The sequence below is a fragment of the Sinocyclocheilus grahami genome, unplaced genomic scaffold, assembly GCF_001515645.1.
Source record: "Sinocyclocheilus grahami isolate Dianchi unplaced genomic scaffold, SAMN03320097.WGS_v1.1 scaffold57.1, whole genome shotgun sequence".
NCBI lineage: Eukaryota > Metazoa > Chordata > Actinopteri > Cypriniformes > Cyprinidae > Sinocyclocheilus > Sinocyclocheilus grahami.
In genome coordinates, this window is record NW_015505236.1 from 2,421,673 (window position 1) to 2,441,800 (window position 20,128).

Consider the following 20,128-nt stretch of genomic DNA (forward strand, 5'->3'; position numbering starts at 1 on the left):
GTCTCTTGAGTGCCTTTGAGAGAGCTGTGGAGAGAGGAGGAATAAGTATCCATTTAGTGCACAACACCCAGACAGTGCAGGGGAAATAAGCGTGCCTTTCTGTTAGGAGTCAGAACAAGGGATTACATCACTCCAGAATTGAAAGCAGCAGACCCAGACAGCCACTCGATGAGAGACAAAAAAGAGAATCTCTAACCAAGACTAGGATGATGTAACTTGACACATTTATTGTATTCTGAGCACGGGAGGAGCTCAAGGTAATTGCTAGCCAAACGAAAAGCTTGGATATTTATGTTTGGTGGCGGGGAACAAAAGAAGCGCCGTTTTAAGTTTAACGACGCATCCTGTCATGCCTTTTATCATATCTGCTGATTAACAACTGTTCTTTAAAGGCAACTGGAAAAAAGGAAAATAATCAGCATGCTACCTATCTCGCACAGCCAGACCCCAAATCAAATAATGCAGCCAGGGAGACTGATTACCACATGAGAGAGAGAGAGAGAGAGAGAGACTGCCAAAAATAGAGCTTTAATTTTATTAGAAATGAAGAATCATGTTTTTCAACATCAGCAGAGTTTCAAGGCCATCAGGGGAACTGGGCTGTGGAAAAGATCCACACGAGTGTAACTGTCGACCACACGGTTAGCTGCAAAAATGCCATATTTCAGCACAATGACGTAATCACTTATAGGCACAAAGGCTTGCTAAGTTCGGTGCACCCTGACAGACCTGCACATGGGCCAGACAGGAAGTAAAAGCACACAATAGGAAAGGGTGTGGGTACACCATCACTCATTGAGAGTAACAGAACGGGCAATTGAGTCAATTACTCCTATATCCAGACATCAATATTGTCTTTGTCATCCTTAAATATCAAGATGCAGTTTGCATAAATGCATTTAGAAGTCATTGTCACGTTCGCTACTGTGAGGAGCACAGAGACGAAGGAGCGAGGAGATGAGGAGTGGAATTCAAACATATAGATTTTAATCACATTCAGGGAACCAGGAAAACACACGTAGCAAAGGAGGTAGACATATACACAAAACAAGGAACAGAGTCTGACATTACTCCCCCCTCCTGGAAGGTGCGTCCTCGGGGATCACAACATCCAACGGGGAGGGGGGGTGGGCACTCTGGAGGCCCCTCAGGACAGACACTGGACAGCAGGCCTCCAGAGTGGTACCCGTTCAGGGGGCCATGGCAGATCAGACAGTTCGGGGTGCCATGGCGGAGTAGGGAACTCAGGAGGCCATGGCGGATCAGACAGTTCAGGAGGCCATGGCGGAGCAGACCGTTCAGAAGGCCATGGCGGAGTAGGGCTAAACTCGGGGACTGGAGCCCACACTGGGCTAAACTCGGGAACAGGAGATCTGGGGCTGGAGCCGACCGCCTTCTCCTCCTTAGATTCCCCTTTAGGTTCGGGGTGAAAGGCGTGGTCGGCGGGGTTGAGAATGCCGCAGCCGGCAAGCCTGACTAAGGAACGGCCGGCGGAGGGGCTCCGGATCAGGATCGGAGGCTTTCCAGACAGCTCTCCGGATGACCGCCTCCTTCCAGTCGAGGTTGGTGGTGTCTGGGAGTTCCGCGGGGCGATGGTATGTGATCCCGAGCCGGAACAGCATCACCAGGGTCTCCCCATCCAGGGAGCTGGCGAGGGTGAGCAGCACGAATGCCCTCGCGTAGGTGAGCCACGGCGATGAACATCGCTCGTTCCTCCATGTTGGCAGGGAGAAACGAAATGGAAAACAAAAGACTTATAAAACAAAAACACAGGAGAAGGGGCGCCGCTTACTTTTCTGTTTTGGTCCAGAATTCTGTCACGTTCGCTACTGTGAGGAGCACGGAGACGAAGGAGCGAGGAGACGAGGAGTGGAAATTAAACATATAGATTTTAATCACATTCAGGGAACCAGGAAAACACACGTAGCAAAGGAGGTAGACATATACACAAAAAAAGGAACAGAGTCTGACGGTCATTGAGTGAATCAGGAGTTATGATTCACAGCTTTAATCTCATATAAAGAAGTTAAATGTGGTCATTCAGCACTTGGAAGGGGAATATAAACTTTGGAGGGAGTGTGACTGTAAAACTAAAGAGCTGCTTGGAATCGTGAAGACAATATATAACAATCAATTGATCAATCAATCAATAAAATAAAAATGTCTAAAAATATGCCCCACTTTCACAGCAGAGAATGAGCACAAGGAAGTACATTACTATAGTTCAAAAGTTAAGTGTCTGTAAGATTTGATAATGTTTTTGAAAGAAGTCTCCATCTATTTGATGAAAAATACAGTAAAAACAGCAATATATATAATAGCCTATTATTACAATTTAAAATGACTATTTTCTACTTTAATGTTTTAAAATTAAATTTTTTTACTTTGATGGTACATTTTCAGCAGCCATTACTCAGTTTTCAGTGTCACATGATCCTTCAGAAGCATTCCAATACGCTGATTTGGTGCTCAAGAAACGTTTCTTATTATTTTAAATTCTGAAAACAGAAAAGAAGTGAAAACAGTGCTGCTTAATATTTTTGTGGAAACGCTGACACATTTTTTTTCAGGATTCTTTAATGAATAGAAAGTTATAAAGAACACAATTTATTTGAAATAGAAATCTTTCGTAACCTTAAATGTCTCCAATCTCACTCTGAATAAAATGATTATTTCTTTCAAAAACAAATCCTACTGACCCAAAACTTTTGAATAGTAGTGTATATAATGAACAATAATATAGTTTGGGACGCATTTACTCAGTGTTTAACACTAGAGAAAGAGCAGAAAATCCAAACCGTTTTTGTAGGCATTGGGTCAACTTCTTTTAACTTCCTTTTTTGTCTTTAACCACAAAAGCAGAAATGGTTCTGCATAGACTTAAGCAAGCCTGCCAAAGTGGAAGTGAATACTGATCAGATTCTAATTTTGAAATGTACTTATTCAGCCTCTTACTGTGTCGCTGGAGAACAGGCCCAACCACCTGTCATAGATTACATCCTCTGATGTGCAGGAAGAGCCAGACCCAGTGTTTTATGTTCAAAAATGCACACTCCTTAGTTTGTATAAGTACAGGGTTAGGGTGTGTGTGTATGCGTGTGGCATGTTTCCTAAGCTAGAAAATGTCCCTGAAGTGATTGTGGAGTTACTATGGAGGAAATCAGAGGTCTGAGAGAGCACTCAAACATGTTATGTCACTCCAATTCAAAGGGACTGTGTCAGCGCTCGCAAAAGCTGCATTCCACTCTCATGTTAATTTCTGGCAGCTGGTGGAGCATGTCAGTGACAGCAGACAGCTAGAATGAAAGAATTAAGGAAGAAAGTGGTGCAGAATATGATAAAAAAACCATCCAAACATTAAGGAGGGGAATTTCTGGCCAAGAAGCGAGCAGAATCTGTCAGGAAGTCGGCTGCAACTGAACGCATCAGAGTTGGCAAAGCACCTCTGGCCCAAACGTATGTTCCATAACCCCAGTCAAACCACTAACCTGAAATGTTCAGTAATATATTAGAGGAAACAAATCAGAGTCAAGTCCAGGGAGGGCTCCGATCCACATCAGGCACGCCACAGCCCAGCAGCACATATAGAGTTCATTCATCTTTTGCAAATGATACATGCTCATATTTCCTCCTCATTTCCCCTGCACATGGAAAGCCACTGGGAAAACCAAAGTCCATTGAATGGAAGGGCAGGGCTGTAAGGACGTGATTCGTGATCACTGCATTCAGGTTAAAAGAAATATGGCTGCTCTGGATTTCATCGGTTTCTATGGCTATTCTGCTAATACTGTATAACCACATACAAACTATGAGCAGATGGAACAGACATATAAAGAACTGTTCAAGATCAACCCCCGAAAATCCTGTCAAAATGTATGTAAAATAAATAAAGTGTCATATTTGCATTTTACCGCAAAACATATAAACAAACCTTGCTAAAAGCAAAGAATACACAAAATTAATGTGGAATATGAATCATTATCATGCAAATCACTATGCCGCTACATTGAAGAATGATCTACTTCATCAAAAATACAATAATAACTGGCAATAAATATCTTTGCAAGTCTATGATATAAAATATAGTCATTTTTTTATTACATTTTTTTTTTTTTTAATTATCTGCGGATTCTTTTCTTATTCTTATCTGACAAATGGGGCAAAGATATACAAATGTTGGAGTGAACAATGAAAGTAAACTAAAAGCAAAACATATTCTCTTAATTTAGTGTTAAGAGTTTCTTATAGCATTCTTTTAACCTCTAAAAACAGCATTAAAACAATTCCAATCAATTTGCTTTTGCATTCATAATTATTTTCACACAAATTAGACCTAAAGACCTAAAAATTGAGGTCAATAGACACTTCTGTGAAATCATGCTGTGATAAAGCACAAAGTGTGAGGCATCCATTTTTTGAGCATACAGCTCCAATCTGTGAAAATTATTTCCAGATTGCATCTCATCAAGTGCCAGTGGTTCATACCTGCCTGCTGCCCCCAACTGTCCAGCAGCCGCCACTACAAATAGGACCACTAACACGGTGACATCATTGCAAACAGGACAATGAAGACAAAATGAACATGTTTTATCTACGTGTTGGTTGGTACCATCATTTCTGAGAATATAAAGCTTTTTTCTAAATCGTTTTAGTCACATTACTATGGCTTAAAAGTTTGGGGTTGGTAAGATGTTTTAAATGTTTTTGAAAGATGTCTGTTATGCTCACCAAAGCTGCATTTATTTGATGAAAAATACAGTAAAAAAGTAATATTGTGAAATATTATTACAATTTTAAAAAACATTTTAAATGTTAATATATTCCTGTGATGGCAAAGTGATATTTTCAGCAGCCATTACCCCAGTCTTCATTAACAATGTTGAAAACAATTGTGCTATTAATATTTTTGTAAAAACCATGATAAAATAAAAATAGACTACTAACTTCTTTAAATCAATCAATCACTCACTCAATAAATCAATCAATCTTACTTGCCCCAAAATTTGGAATGATAGTATATTTGATCTGGCCTTTGCTGTAGTTTAAAAATTACACAAATTTAAAAATTTGCCCTGGACAATCAGCTCTGTCATAAAGTCTCAAAGGCACTATAACTAAATCTTAAATTATGAAGAAGCCAAAAATATAAAGTACACCTCTGCTAGATGATTCATTTACTTAAAATGATGAAAGAATATAGATTCAGCTAGGTCACAAAAGGTTACAAAATCTCCAATCGAATATGATAATATGTTCTAGGAAAACAAAGATGTATTCAGAAGAGAGAAAAAAAGTCACAAATGAAAAACACAGCCCACTAAAAATGAAAGATCAGAAGGGTTTAAGGAATTTCAAGAAATGGCTGTAATATGTCTCCCAGGAGCAGTGTTTTTCTGAACACATGGGTTTTCTCACAGTAAAACCAGTCGTGACACAAAATGGAATAACACTTAAAAGAGTCCAAAAAGCCATGTCTTGTTGAAGTGGCTTTAAAATAACTATGATTTGACAGAGAAGCAGTTAAATGAGAGCCTACATTTACTTTAGCCTGCCAAACAATAAATCAACATAATCTCTATGGAAAAAATTCTCACCTCCAACTCTGAATAGGAATTTAAGAAGAAAACTGGCTAACAATTTGTGCATGAATTTTTTTATTTTAATTTTTTTTCACATCCTATGGCCCTCTTACAGTTTCGACCCTCTTCTTGCATTCAGTTATGAGGAGCCCTGTGCAACTGCACTGTGACATTAATCACATGGCCTCCATCTCCATCCAGAACACTTCAGATTAATTTTTCAGCTGCTCCAGCGCAGCCGTTTCATAGCGTATCAATGGCGTAGAGACCCATCCGCCTCTGCCCTACTTCTGCTGCTCTGTGCGTGACACCAGCGCTGTTTTTTTGCTAGCGACGACTCCACCATTTTCAGCTGTCTCATTCCATTTTTCATTCATCCCTTAATTTGCGATGCAGCTCTTTTTCTGAGCCTGTGACTTTCTCCTCACACCCTGCATTAGTCACAGTTTCTCAGAAGCTCCAAAACCCAGAAGGCCCAGATCTGACTCTTCCATTTCCATATTTCTACTTAAGGACTTACTTTACCATTTCAAACACATCATACTGAGAATACCAGTTTGGACCCTGATGCTAACCTGCAGCCGTGAGGCAGCTGGAAACAGTTTAAGATGACTATATGGGGTCTCTGAAGCCCACTGGCCCAGGGAAAGTCTGAATGGATGTAAAGGAGAGGTGGATGTGTGCATTTGAAAGCAGATCTGAGATTACTGAACACGCAATCTGGGTATTGTTCAACCCACCTGTTATGTTCAACAACTGTGTACAACTTTGGTGTTGGATTTGACCCTACTGGTTTCCATGCAATTTGCTAAAAATCAACACTATGCAAAACAATAAAGATTTGTGTGAAAGCAGAAAGAACTAAACCCTTTTGAAGGTAAAATGTTCGGTGCTGCAACAGTCTAGTAATTGAGATCCAAATTATCAAGCAAAAATATCTATAAATCAGCTATGAAGAAACAGTGAATTTTGCTTCAATAATTCAGACGTGTCTTCAATATTGAGTAAAATTTGAGTCATAAAATGAATAACTTCCCATGTATCTCACATTTTAGTGCTTTACAAACTACAATAAAGATTTTCTATTTTCTGACACTTTTTCAAAGAGTTGATTTTTGGCAAATAGCATGAAAACCAAAGGTGGGGTCAACATGACAGATGGCTTAAACATTTTTAAGCATTTAGGATATGAAGACACATCCAAACCACAATAGGAGATGACCTTTGACCCTAGCAAAGTTGATTGTGTGTCTGTGTGTGTGTGTTTGAATTAAAGACAAAGCCAATTCAAATGGCTGACAAAAATGGTTAAGCATCAAAGGTATGTTCTGATCCAGGCAGGTAAAAAAATACTAAGGGTCCGATTTACTATTAGCTTCAGCCAGTGCAAAACCTCATTTGGCGTTTAAAAACTACTGTCAGGATTACTAAGGACACGCAGTGGGAAATTTGCACCGAAAATGCATGCAGACAGACCCACCACCCCCCACCCCGGAACGAGATCGTGATCGGACTGAGACCGATCAGTTATTTTTGCGACTTAGCTTACTGAATATGCATTTGTAGGAGTTTCCCTTTCGATCGGTAAATTTATGGGAGGAGAGCATTTAAATGAATCATGCAATGTGATTTACTAAGATTTGTGCTCGTCAATTCAATGGTATTTGCGGCATTATTTAACATGCAAAAAAAGCATGTCTTAAAGGGTTATTTCACCCAAAAATGAAAATTAGCTTGTTTTACTCACCCTCGAGGCATCCTAGGTGTATATGCCTTTCTTCTTTGTGTTTTTGTAAGAAAATGGATATTTTTCTTACAAAAACACATGCATTCACTACAGGAGGCCTTTATTCACCCCCCGGAGCCGCGTGAGGCACGTTTTATTATGGATGCATGCACTTTATTTGACGACTTGTGGACTGTTCAACTGCACCACCCGCTGACTGCAATGATAGAGCTTGGAATAGCCAGGACAATTTTTAATATAACTCCGACTAGATTCGTCTGAAAGAAGAAAGTTATATACACCTAGGATGCTTCGAGGGTAAGTAAAACAGTCTAATTTTCATTTTTGCGTGAACTAATCCTTTATAGCAGGTGGTAATTTGCGCTGCTCTTGGTAGATTGCGCTGGTCATTATGGAAATGAGATGCTGCGTCTGTGTTCCCCAATGTGCGAATTGTCAGTAAATCACCCACATAATTTTCCCCTCCCATCCACGCTTTTATGGAATTGCGCTCTAACGCTAATTTGCCCTATTTAGTAAACCTGACCCTTAAACTCAGAAACAGATTTATTATGAATTTGCATCAATGGGAATATTTCTTTATTAGAAATGTCAATTCAGCTCTATTATATTTTATTATATAAAATAACAAAATGTGACTTCATGGGGATACTTTTAACAGAAAAAATGGCAGACTGCAAAACCAAAAGTCATACAGTATTTCAATTTTAAGGCCAACATGTGTTTGTACAGTATACTGTATGTGTTTGTGGCTGTGTGGTAATATACTCACAAGATTCCACATCTCCTTGCAGCTGAAGTATCTGGGGTACTGGCATGGTTAAAACCACTATGTCAAACCGCTCTGGCGTTCCCCCTTTGCGACGCACTTCCCAGCCAGTGTCTTTCCGGTGAATGTGAGTGACGTGTCGGTCGTAGAGCACCTCTGCTCCTGCTTGAGTGCGGAGGAGCACATTTGGCAATGTTGCACATAGCAAAACAAGTAAAAGGAGACGAAAAGGAAAAACAGGGAAAGAAAGAATTCGAAAGAAAGTCAGACAGAAAGAAAGGTCAGATTATGTATCATTGAGAAATCAAGATTTGGTTTATAGCACATGCAAATAGTTCTACATGATCTCTCATCTGATACAAGAGCAATGGTGAAAAGAAACCCAATCCCAGAGTTACAATAGGCCTACATCTTATGTGAATTAACACATCGTTAATCACAAAAGGCATAAGGTGACAGAACAATGTTGACAGCAGTATATGATATCAATATCAGGGCAATGGTGATAAATAGAGTGCAAATACACATAATTCACTTTTCATGTAAATCCCTTACTGTTTTGCTGATCTTTAAATAACTGTGTTGTTTCTCAATGTTGCTGCACACATTAAAGCAGTTCCATCTGACTGCTGCTTTTTGCTCTTTGCACAATATCAAAACATCCTGAACTGTTTTTAAAGACATTCATAAATCAGCTTGCATGGTCTGGCCAAATTCTACTGCGCTCTCTCTATGAAATCAGACATTTCTAAAAAGATTTCTAAAAAGGTAACATTTAGAAGGAACAACAGCTAGATGACTCAAAAATCAAAAACTTGCTGACCCAAAAATAATTTTCTGGCAGCACATTTCTGTCATTAAACAGCTGATGAAAAACAGCTGCTTTATGAACTGTTATAAAATCGGTTATTAAATCCGTCTTGCTTCTCTGATTGTGTAAATCCTGAATTCCTAAATTCCTGAAATTGCCCTGATGGAAAACGCTGCAGCAAATGTTATTTTTGCTATTTTAATACATGTTTTAAATAAAATGTAGACATTTTATTATAACAAATTGCCTGGCATTTTTGATGGAAAACAGTTTGCATGGTTTAAAAGACTATTATGCTCACCAAAGATGCATTTATTTGATTAAATATACAGTAAATCCAGTAATATTGTGAAATACTGTTACAATTTAAATAAACTCTATTTCTCTATTTTAATATACTGTCATTTAATGCATCCTTGCTGAATAAGTATTAATTTCATTAAAAAAAAAACTTGGTGACCCCAAACTTTTGAATAGTAGTGTATATCAGTATGACTTGAAGCAAACCCTGAAGAAAAAAAATCAGCAGAGGTAGTTAAACACAAATGATCTACCTGACTCTTTGAGATAGTGTTTGACGATGGAGGAGACTCCATGGGGTGTCACATAGTTCAGAATTTCTTCTTCCTTTAACATCATGCCTTCAACAGGAGCAACAAGAGGTTTTAAAATGTCTTGTGCTAAGAGTTCTTCGTAAAAACTAAAAATATAAAAACCAAAAAGCATTAGTCACTACAAGACCCAAATATTTATTTTCACGTAATTAAGGTGAAAAAAAAAACTTTAAAACTCATAAAATGAGACTGACACTATAACAGATCAGATATAGTTCAGAGAAGAAGCCTACCTGCTGTGAATACGAGCGTAGTACGGTGTGGCACTTATATATTGAGCACCAAGATCAACTGTGCATGAAGGATCATTTGGACTTCTGCTTGTGGACATTCTCCCCCCTATAACATAAATGCAAAATATCTTCACCATCTATTCAAAATATCACCAGGTCAAATCAATATGACACATAAAATTATGCTTTTTAATTATTATAGATAAACGAAACATCTGAATGAAAACATACATTGATTTAGCATCAATGTAAATACATAAAACATCAGTAATTACACTACTATTGCACAAACTTGCAAAAATGACTGTACAGTAAATATTGTAAAATACAATATACATATTGTAAATAAGTGGCTATATCAGATATGATATAATCAAAGCATCATAACATTATGTTTTTTTTTTTCTACTTTAAAAAATTTTTTTGGAAGCTGCGAATGACAAAAATCTAAAATAATTTTTTTGCATATTTGTAGTTGAGTTTTGGAACATTTTAATCATTGATATTTTTAATATGATTAAAAAAAATTAATATGATTAAGTATACAAGAACATTTTCACTTGCCTTTGCAAAAAAACTGAAAGGCTAAAAGTCGGAGACATTTCATTAGCCCTTGTAAAACACTTATAAAGGCATGCAGTACATAGAGGCCCACAGTGCAGTTCAGCAACCCCCCTCCCCCACCATTCAACCTGCGCTTAATAGGGCCTTTCGCACCACTTTAGTTCCAGAACTAAATGTACAGTACTAAAGTACTGGGACGATTTTGCGCGAACTATTTCCCAGTACCATTTAAAGGGTTGCATTCGCACCGACAGTGTTTACTAAGAAGTGACATAAGCCGGTTGACAGCGTCGTCATTTGTGCAAGGGCGTTCAACAACAGAAACAAAGAAGAAGAACATTAACAACAGGAGGATGAAGGACGCTGTGATCGGAGTGTGCCTACAGGCGCCTGCACTTCAGCGTCCGTCCATCTATCGCTGTTCTCCATACTTGGGAAATAAGTTGACACAATGTTTACAGTATGTTTACACGGCATTTTAAATCATGGCGGGTGAGAGCGTTTTTATACGCATTTGGCCAATCAATGTCTACTTACGTCACGATTAGTACCAGTTGTGCTGGTTAGACCCTGCTCTGGAGTAGGAGCTAATTTGGTTCTCGAAAAAGGCAGTCCGGTACTAAAATCGCACCCAGTTCCGGCTGTGCAAAAATGGCAAAAAGTGTGTAGTTCCACAATTAGTTCTGGTACTATGAAAAGGTTCCCGCGGTGCGAAAGGCCCTAATGTCTGTGTAGAGGACGTGAACCGGGTCTTCAGGAAGCAGAAATCTAAGAAAGCTTCAGGCCCAGATGGTGTTTCACCTGTCTGTTTAAAAGTCTGCGCTGACCAACTGGCCCCCATCTTCACACAGATCTTCAACAGATCACTGGAGCTGTGTGAAGTTCCCTGCTGCTTCAAATGCTCCACCATCATTCCGGTCTCCAAAAAGCCCAAAATCACTGGAATTAATGATTACAGACCTGTCGCTCTCACGTCTGTGGTCATGAAGTCATTTGAGCGACTAGTCCTGGCCTACCTGAAGGACATCACTGGACCCTTGCTGGATCCTCTTCAGTTTGCCAACAGAGCAAACAGGTCTGTGGATGATGCAGTCAACATGGGACTGCATTACATCCTGCAACACCTCGACAGACCTGGAAATTACGCAAGAATCCAATTTGTGGACTTCAGTTTGGCCTTCAATACCATCATGCCTGACCTTCTCTCAGACAAACTGACACAGCTCTCTGTGCCCACCTCCATTTGTCAGTGTTTTGATCACCAGTTTTCTGACAGACAGGCAGCAGCTAGTGAGGCTGGGCAAACTCACATCCAGGACTATCACCATCAGCACTGGCGCCCCTCAGAATTGTGTTCTCTCCCCAATGCTCTTCTCTGGTCACTGGGGTTCCTCGGGGATCAGTTCTTGGACCCCTCCTCTTCTCCATATACACTACATCACTGGGACCCATCATACAGGCACATGGTTTCTCCTACCATTGCTATGCTGATGACACACAGCTCTATTTCTCATTTCAACCAGATGATCAAACAGTAGCTGCACGGATCTCAGGCTGATCTCTGCATGGATGAAAGAACATCACCTACAGCTCAACCTGGAAAAGACTGACCTTCTTGTCTTCCCGGCCACTCCAAATCTACAGCATGACTTCACCATCCAGTTAGGTTCATCAACAATTACCCCATCAATTTCGGTCAGAAATCTTGGTGTAATCATTGATGACCAGCTGACTTTCAAAGACCACATTGCAAAAACTGCTAGATCTTGCACAACATCAGAAAGATCAGACCCTTCCTAACGGAGCATGCTGCACAACTTCTTGTCCAGGCCCTTGTCATTACTAGGCTGGACTACTGCAACGCTCTTCTGGCTGGACTTCCATCATACACAGTCAAACCTTTACAAATGATTCAGAATGCAGCGGCACGACTGGTCTTTAACAAGCCCAAAATGGCCCACGTCACAGCTCTCTTTATCTCCCTGCACTGGCTGCCGGTTACGGCTCGCATCAAGTTCAAGACACTGATGCTTGCATATAGAACAGCCTCAGGCTCAGCACCTGCCTACCTCCACTCACTCTTACGAATCTACATCCCCTCCAGAAGTCTGAGATCCTCTAGTGAGTGACACCTTGTGGTACCATCACAAAGAGGCACAAAATCACTTTCCAGAACATTTTCGTTTACCGTTCCTGGCTGGTGGAATGATCTTCCAACCCCTATGCGGAATGCTGATTCCCTGACATTTTTCAAGCTGAAAACTTGCGTCTTTCTTCACTATCTAACTTCATCCTAAAAAAATATATATGTTTCTCTTTTCTTTCATCTTTCTCTGTCTAGCTTGTACTTATTTGAACAATGCTTGAAACTTGGTATGACAAGCACTTGCTGTATTCTATTTGCCTCTTTAAGATGAATTGCTTGATGTATTCCCCAATTGTAAGTCGCTTTGGATAAAAGCGTCTGCTAAATGAATAAATGTAAATGTATCCCCACTTCTGTAAGCATCCTCTTTGGCGTGACAAAGCTGTTTGAGTTTCCCAGTAAACCACGGTTTATCATTATTGAATGATAAGGATGTCCTGGTGGGGATGTACATATCCTCACAGAAACTGATATATGAAGTTACAATTTCTGTGAGCTCGTCCAGATTGGTGGCAGTAGCTTCAAAAACATTCCAATCAGTGAGGTCGAAACAGGCTTGTAAATCCCGCTCTGCTTCATTAGTCAATCTTTTAACAGTCCTTAAAACAGGTTTAGCTAATTTCAGTTTCTGCCTGTAGGTCGGTATAAGATGAACCAAACAGTGATCAGAGAGCCCCAAAGCTGCTTGTGGGACAGAGTGATATGCATCCTTTATTGTGGTGTAACAGTGATCCAGTATATTACTGTCTCCAGTGGGACATGTAATATGCTGCTTGTTTTTTGGCAGATCACGGGAGAGATTCGATTGATTAAAATCTCCAAGAATTATTAAAATAGAGTCTGGGTAACCTTTGCTCCATTTCAGTTATTTGTTCAGCCAGCTGTTGCATCGCGGCGCTCACGCACGTGTCCGGAGGCACGTACACATTCACGAGAATGAAAGAGGAAAACTCCCGCGGCGAGTAGAAAGGTTTACAGTTTATGAAGAATGCTTCTAAGTTAGGACATCATACCTTTTTCAGCATTGTTACATCTGAACACCAACTTTCGTTGATGTAGAAACACAATCCACCACCTCTCGTTTTCCCCATTAACTCTGAACCAGTGTTGGGCAAGTTACTTTGAAAATGTAATTAAATTACTGATTACTCCTTTTAAACGTAATCACGTTACTGTTCTGATTACTTTATTTCAAAAGTAATTAGTTACATTACTAGTTACATTACTTTTTTCGGTGGCTACATCCATGAAATTTACATGAAATCCCAGCACAAATGCTCCCGATAAATATTTGTTATTAAAGCATCAACATTCACAAAACACTGTTATTTTTAACTTAAGCAAGCATAGGCTGCTGCGTACATGGTTTGGCATGGCAGAATGCCAGCAAATAGCACTGCTTTTATAATCTCTAAAGAGATGTCATCTCAGTTCATTGCATGATGAATCTTTCATAATGTCTACAATTCGTGTGTTATAATTAGAGGATTCGTGAGCATGCAAATTTCAGCACTGCACTCCTGACAGACCATTGCATTCCAAAAATCTGCATTGCTCAACGCAGCAAACACGTGTTATAGCCTAAATAGAAACTCTGCCTACGCTTGCGCCTGTTATATTAGTTCTTGTTGCTTTTGTGCAATAGATGAATTACAATTGATTTGTTTTAGATATTTTATGTTTAGATATTTATATTTTGCGGGAGTCCCGCGAATCATTTTATTCTCCCGCACCCCGCACACACATGAGTGTCTACCTGCCCGCACCCGCACCCGCACCTCCCGAGAATCATTTTATTCTCCCGCACCCCGCACACACATGAGTGTCTACCTGCCCGCACCCGCACCCGCACCCGCACTCGCCCATCTTGTCCCGCACCGCATACGGTTGGTCTATTTTGAAAATTATAACGCATGAAACTACTTTTAATTTGATTACGTTACTAAAAACGTAATCAAATTACAGTAACGCGTTACTGCCCAACACTGCTCTGAACAGCTGGTAGCCCGGCAGATGATATCCAGAATGGCTTCACTCAGCCAGGTTTCAGTGAAGCACAGTGCAGCAGATCCAGTGCAGTGCTGATCAAATTTCATAGTGCAGATCACAGTGCAGCAGATCAAATTTTAAGTCAATCAGATAATTGCACACTGAGATATGGGTATTCATGTGTTCACACTGTCTGGAGGTCATTTTGAAAGCTGTCTGAAAACTTTCACCAAAAGAGTAGCTCTTTAAATGTGTATTTTTTAGATGTTTAAGACTTTATTTTGGGGAAGTTTCACTACTTACTGTAAAATTAAGAGATTAATGTTCAGACTTTTGGATATTATAACCTGGAACTGGGATGTGGTAAATAATTACAGTTAGATCCAAAAGATAGTTTTAGCAACATAGTGCAGATGCTAAAGAACACAGTTAGCTGACTTGCTGTATAAAACTGTTATTACTTCACAGGCATTACTGGCTTGTACTTTTAAATCCATAATATTATAAATTTACAGTTTATTGCTGGTCTGTAGTTTTACATTGCTGTTATTTTTAAATGTTTCATATTATTGTAAGGTGAGCATAAAGGGTGCACTACTACGAAAATCACACAGCTTCAGTGACATCGATAAGATTAATGAAGATAATTTTATAGATATTGTTAATAATAGTTGTTCATATTAAAATATGTATGAACTTAATACATGACCTAGACTATTTATTTAGCAAAATCTTGTCATTTTAATAAATATGAAATATATTAAAAATTGTTGCTGCTCCAATTAAGCTCAGTGTGCTCCCTTTAAGCTCTTCCACATTGAACGTCTATGTAAATACTTCATAATCAGACTTTAAATATTAACTGATGGCTGTCACTTAAATTAATCTTTATAAAATGGTTAACAACTTTTTCACATCTTTAAGATGACAAATCTAGACATAACTATAGTCTATGCCCAAAGATGAAAGAGGCATGTTGTCCATTCAAAGAAGGAGTCATCAGAAACCTGTCATATCTGTCCAGGAAAAAAGCGACTAAAGGCTGGAATACAATACACGACTTTTAAAATGTGAACAGATTTTTAAAACACCAGGCATCATACACTTACCGATTTTGTAAACAGTCACAAAGGAAAACTGGGCATCATACACTAAACGACTGAGGATCTGTAATGCCAAGCCAGCAGAGGGAGCCCTCACCCGAGTACTGACTGTGTTCCACTCCCTCTGCTTCCTCTACAGTCATTTCCTGTTTGGTTCCTTTAAAGCCAGAGACTGTGCTCATGCTCATCGCGAAGTATTGCCAGTTAAACCTGCCTTACCAAGCGGTCTCTATTGTGATTCTGATTGCCTGTTCAGTGTATGATTCTGCCTGTTTACCGACCTAACGTTTACCTGGATTATTCCCCTTGCTTAGTTTGCCTGATCGGACGGATGTGTGTGTTTGGACCTTTTTGCCTGCCTGTTCATTCTAGCCTTCTGGATTGCCCCTGTAAGTGTTGTTACATTGGATTGCCATTCTGGTTTCGACCTTTTGCCTGCCTTGACGTTCCTGTTCAATGAAACTGTCCTCAATAAACTCCCACAAATGGATTTAGACTCAGCCACAGCATTCTCATTACAGAATACTTCGCCACCAATGAATCCAGCGGAAGTTTCTAACCTGCAAACAGCGTTTGCCTACCAAAGTGAGATATTAAAAGTCTACCGGGAACAACTCATAAACCTTCAAGCAGTTAATGAACATCTAACTCATTACATCCAATCGCTCCCCGCACCAACGCTGAAAACGATAAGCTTTGCTCTACCTGATAAATTTGATGGCACGGCCGAACAGTGTAGAGGCTTTGTTCGCCAAGCAAGGATCTATTTTGATCATCAAGGGGATAAATTTGAGTCTGATGGGAAGAAATGTGCATTTCTGATGACTTTGTTAATGGCGCCTGCTGTTTACTGGGCGGCTGCTGTTTGGGACACAGATCCAAGATTCAAAACCTCTGTAGATTATTTCATTCAACAGCTTCGTGAGGTGTTTGAATATCCCGCAGGGGCAAGAGCATTTCTACTCAGATATTAAATATCTCACAAGGTAATCGCACCGCTGCTGAGTATGGGGTAGAATTCAGAACAATCGCCGCTCAAAGTGGATTTAATGATACTTCTCTTAAGGTGATCTTTCAGCAAAGCCTGAACCTCAAACTGCAATCTGAACTTGTTTGTAAAGGAGAGGGTCTATCTTTTTCTGACTTTGTAACGCTAACCATTAAGATTGATAACCTGATGAGACAAGTCCCGAAAAGAAGAAGAGTTAGAGGATTCCATCATGAGCCACTAAGTCCCTCTCAGCTGTTAACTCCAACCGACGGCAACGAACCCATGCAACTCGGTACCTTCAGATTATCTGAGGAGGAAAGAACAAGGCGTCGGCAGCTTAATTTATGCTATTACTGTGGTGAGGCAGGCCACCGCAGCCCTGGATGTCCACACAAGCCCCAAGCAGCTTCAAGGGTGAATATTGAGACTTTCTCACTGTTAAGTAATAAGTCATTCATACTCCCCGTCACAATTAAGACTGAAAATGTCTCTCTTGAATTCACAGCGATGATCGACTCGGGAGCTGCCCTGAACTTAATAAACAAGAGCATTGTTGACAAATATAATTTCCTCACTCAACCTTGCACCCCCCCAATCAAGATTAAAGCAATTGACGACACACTCCTTGGAGAGGGAATTATTCAACAAACAAGAACTCTCTCCCTCCATGTTGGTTTATTCCATCAAAAGTCCACTACCCTGTTCATTGTCGACTCCCCTAAACATGAAATCATCCTCGGATACCCCTGGCTATCGGTTCATGACCCTGACATCTCCTGGCATCATGGTGAGCTAACCCAGTGGTCCAAGTTTTGTATTAATCACTGTTTTGCTACACAGCCCCAACCATGTCTCGCAACCAGCATCGAAATCCCAGCGACCCACAAGATTCTGAACATCCCCTCTTGTTACAATGACCTGTCAGAAGCGTTCAGCAAGACCAAGGCCACACGTTTGCCACCCCACCGACTGTGGGATTGCGCAATAGACTTACTTCCTAACGCCATGCCACCCAAGAGTAAGGTTTACCCGCTATCCAGAATTGAAAGCCAGGCCATGGAGGAATACGTCAAGGAAGTCCTGAGCTCAGGTTTCATCCGTCCTTCCACATCACCAGCCGCCGCAGGGTTTTTCTTCGTCGAAAAGAATGATGGAGGATTAAGACCCTGCATTGATTACAGCGGACTCAACAACATAACAGTTAAATTTCGCTATCCACTACCATTAGTTCCATCCGCCCTCGAACAACTCCGTGAAGCCACCATCTACACCAAGCTTGACCTAAGAAGTGCGTACAATCTGATTAGGATCAAAGAGGGAGACGAATGGAAAACTGCCTTCCTCACCACTATGGGGCACTATGAATATCAGGTCATGCCTTATGGACTTGCTAATGCACCCGCTGTCTTCCAATCCTTCATTAATGAAATCTTCCGAGACCTGCTCAACCAGTACGTAGTAGCCTACATTGATGATATCTTGATTTACTCTAGATCTGAAGAGGAACACATCAACCACGTCAGAACTGTTCTCACTAGATTATTGGAGAACCAACTCTATGTCAAGGCTGAAAAATGTGAATTCCATGTAAGACAGACGACATTCCTGGGCTACCATATTAGTCACGAGGGAGTAAGGATGAACGAGATGAAAGTAAAGGCAGTCACTGAATGGCCACAACCAACCACGGTAAAGGAACTTCAGCGATTCTTGGGCTTCGCTAATTTCTATAGACGTTTCATTCAAAATTACAGCATGGTCTCCTCCCCTTTGACATCTCTCCTGAGGGGCAAGCCCTCAAAACTAAGATGGACGGAAGAGGCTGACAATGCTTTTCACACCCTGAAGGAAAGATTCACCACAGCGCCCATCTTGAAACATCCTGTCCCCAATCTCCCATTCATGGTCGAGGTAGACGCCTCAGATTGTGGAATCGGAGCCGTACTCTCCCAACGTCATGGCCAACCAGGCAGGCTGTTTCCATGTGCATTTTTCTCACGAAAGCTAACAGCAGCTGAACGTAACTATGATGTAGGAAACAAGGAACTTCTCTCAATGAAAGCAGCCATTGAGGAATGGAGACACTGGCTAGAAGGAGCAGTTCATCCTTTTCAAGTCATCACGGATCATAGAAATCTTGAATATATAAAAAGTGCCAAACGTCTCAACCCACGCCAAGCTCGATGGTCTTTATTTTTCACCCGTCTGGTCTGTGCCCAGTCAAAAACCCCTAAGGAACTACCATCTGGCCTACTCAAATCACTGCCAATCCCACAACGTCCTTGGTCCCATCTCTCCATTGACTTTGTAACTGATCTGCTTCCTTTTAATGGTTACACTGCCATTCTCGTCATTATCGACCGGTTCTCTAAGTCTTGTCGCCTAGTACTATTAAAGGGACTACCCACTGCTATGGAGACCGCTCAAGCTATGTTCCACCATGTTTTCCGTATCTATGGCCTCCCAGAGGATATAGTCAGTGATCGGGGCTCCCAATTCACTTCCCAAGTCTGGAAAGCTTTCTGCAAGCATCTGGATATCAACATTAGCCTGACTTCAGGTTATCACCCTCAATCGAACGGCCAAGTTGAACGTTTAAACCAGGAGATCGGCCGATACTTACGGACTTACTGCAGTCAAGAGCAACATCGTTGGTCGGAGTTCCTACCCTGGGCAGAATATGCCCAAAACTCAGTCACTCACACATCCACAGGCCTAACCCCCTTCCAGTGCATCCTTGGGTTTCAACCTCCCTTGATCCCGTGGTCCGGGGAACCCTCCTCAGTCCCGGCGGTTGACGAATGGATTCGTCGTAGTGAGAGGGTGTGGGTCGGTGCACATGTCTGCCTCCAGCGAGCCGTGAGAAGACAAGAATTGCAGGCCAACAGGTGACGTCGCCCACATCCTCCCTACCAACCTCCCTTGTTCCCGTGGTCTGGGGAACCTTCCTCAGTCCAGGCGGTTGACGAATGGATTCGTCGTAGTGAGAGGGTGTGGGACGGTGCACATGTCTGCCTCCAGCGAGCCGTGAGAAGACAAGAATTGCAGGCCAACAGGCGACGTCGCCCACATCCTCCCTACCAACCAGGACATCGGGTGTGGCTCTCAACGAGGGACCTCAAGCTGCGGCTGCCCAGCAGGAAGCTCAGTCCACGGTATGTTGGCCCTTTTAAGATTCTCAGAAGAATAAATGAAGTTACTTACCAAGTTAATTATCGTATTTCTCCCTCCTTTCATGTTTCTCTCCTCAAACCGGTCCACCTGCCTCAAACCGGTCCACCTGGATGCTGACCCCGGAGCCGAGGTCCGAGAGCCACCACCAACTTTGGACATTGACGGGACTCCCGCTTATAAGGTGAATGTGTTGCTGGACTCGCGTAGGAGAGGGGGTCAGCTCCAGTATCTGGTGGACTGGTAGGGCTATGGGCCTGAGGAGAGGTCATGGGTAGCCGCCCATGACATTCTGGATTCATCTCTCATTGAGGAATTTCATAGAGCCAGACCCGATCGTTCAGCACCACGACCACGGGGACGTCCACGTCGAGCTCCAGGAGGCGCTCCTAGGGGGGGGGGGGGGTTTCT

General features: G+C 41.3%; 1 protein-coding gene across 3 annotated transcripts in view; it reads right to left on the reverse strand.

Annotated features, from left to right (window-relative positions):
• Window positions 1-20,128, reverse strand: part of LOC107584138 (renalase-like) — a 54,311-nt gene that overhangs the window by 32,032 nt on the left and 2,151 nt on the right. Inside the window, exons 2-4 of one of the 3 annotated variants that reach the window (XM_016270613.1) lie at window positions 9,754-9,859; window positions 9,461-9,606; window positions 8,099-8,257 (exon numbers count right to left, since the gene is read on the reverse strand). In XM_016270613.1, the coding sequence (XP_016126099.1) occupies window positions 8,099-8,257; window positions 9,461-9,606; window positions 9,754-9,859 (411 nt within the window). Of the gene's footprint in view, window positions 1-8,098; window positions 8,261-9,460; window positions 9,607-9,753; window positions 9,860-20,128 lie in introns of all 3 variants that reach the window. The other 2 variants (XM_016270612.1, XM_016270615.1) reach the window with 2 other exon arrangements.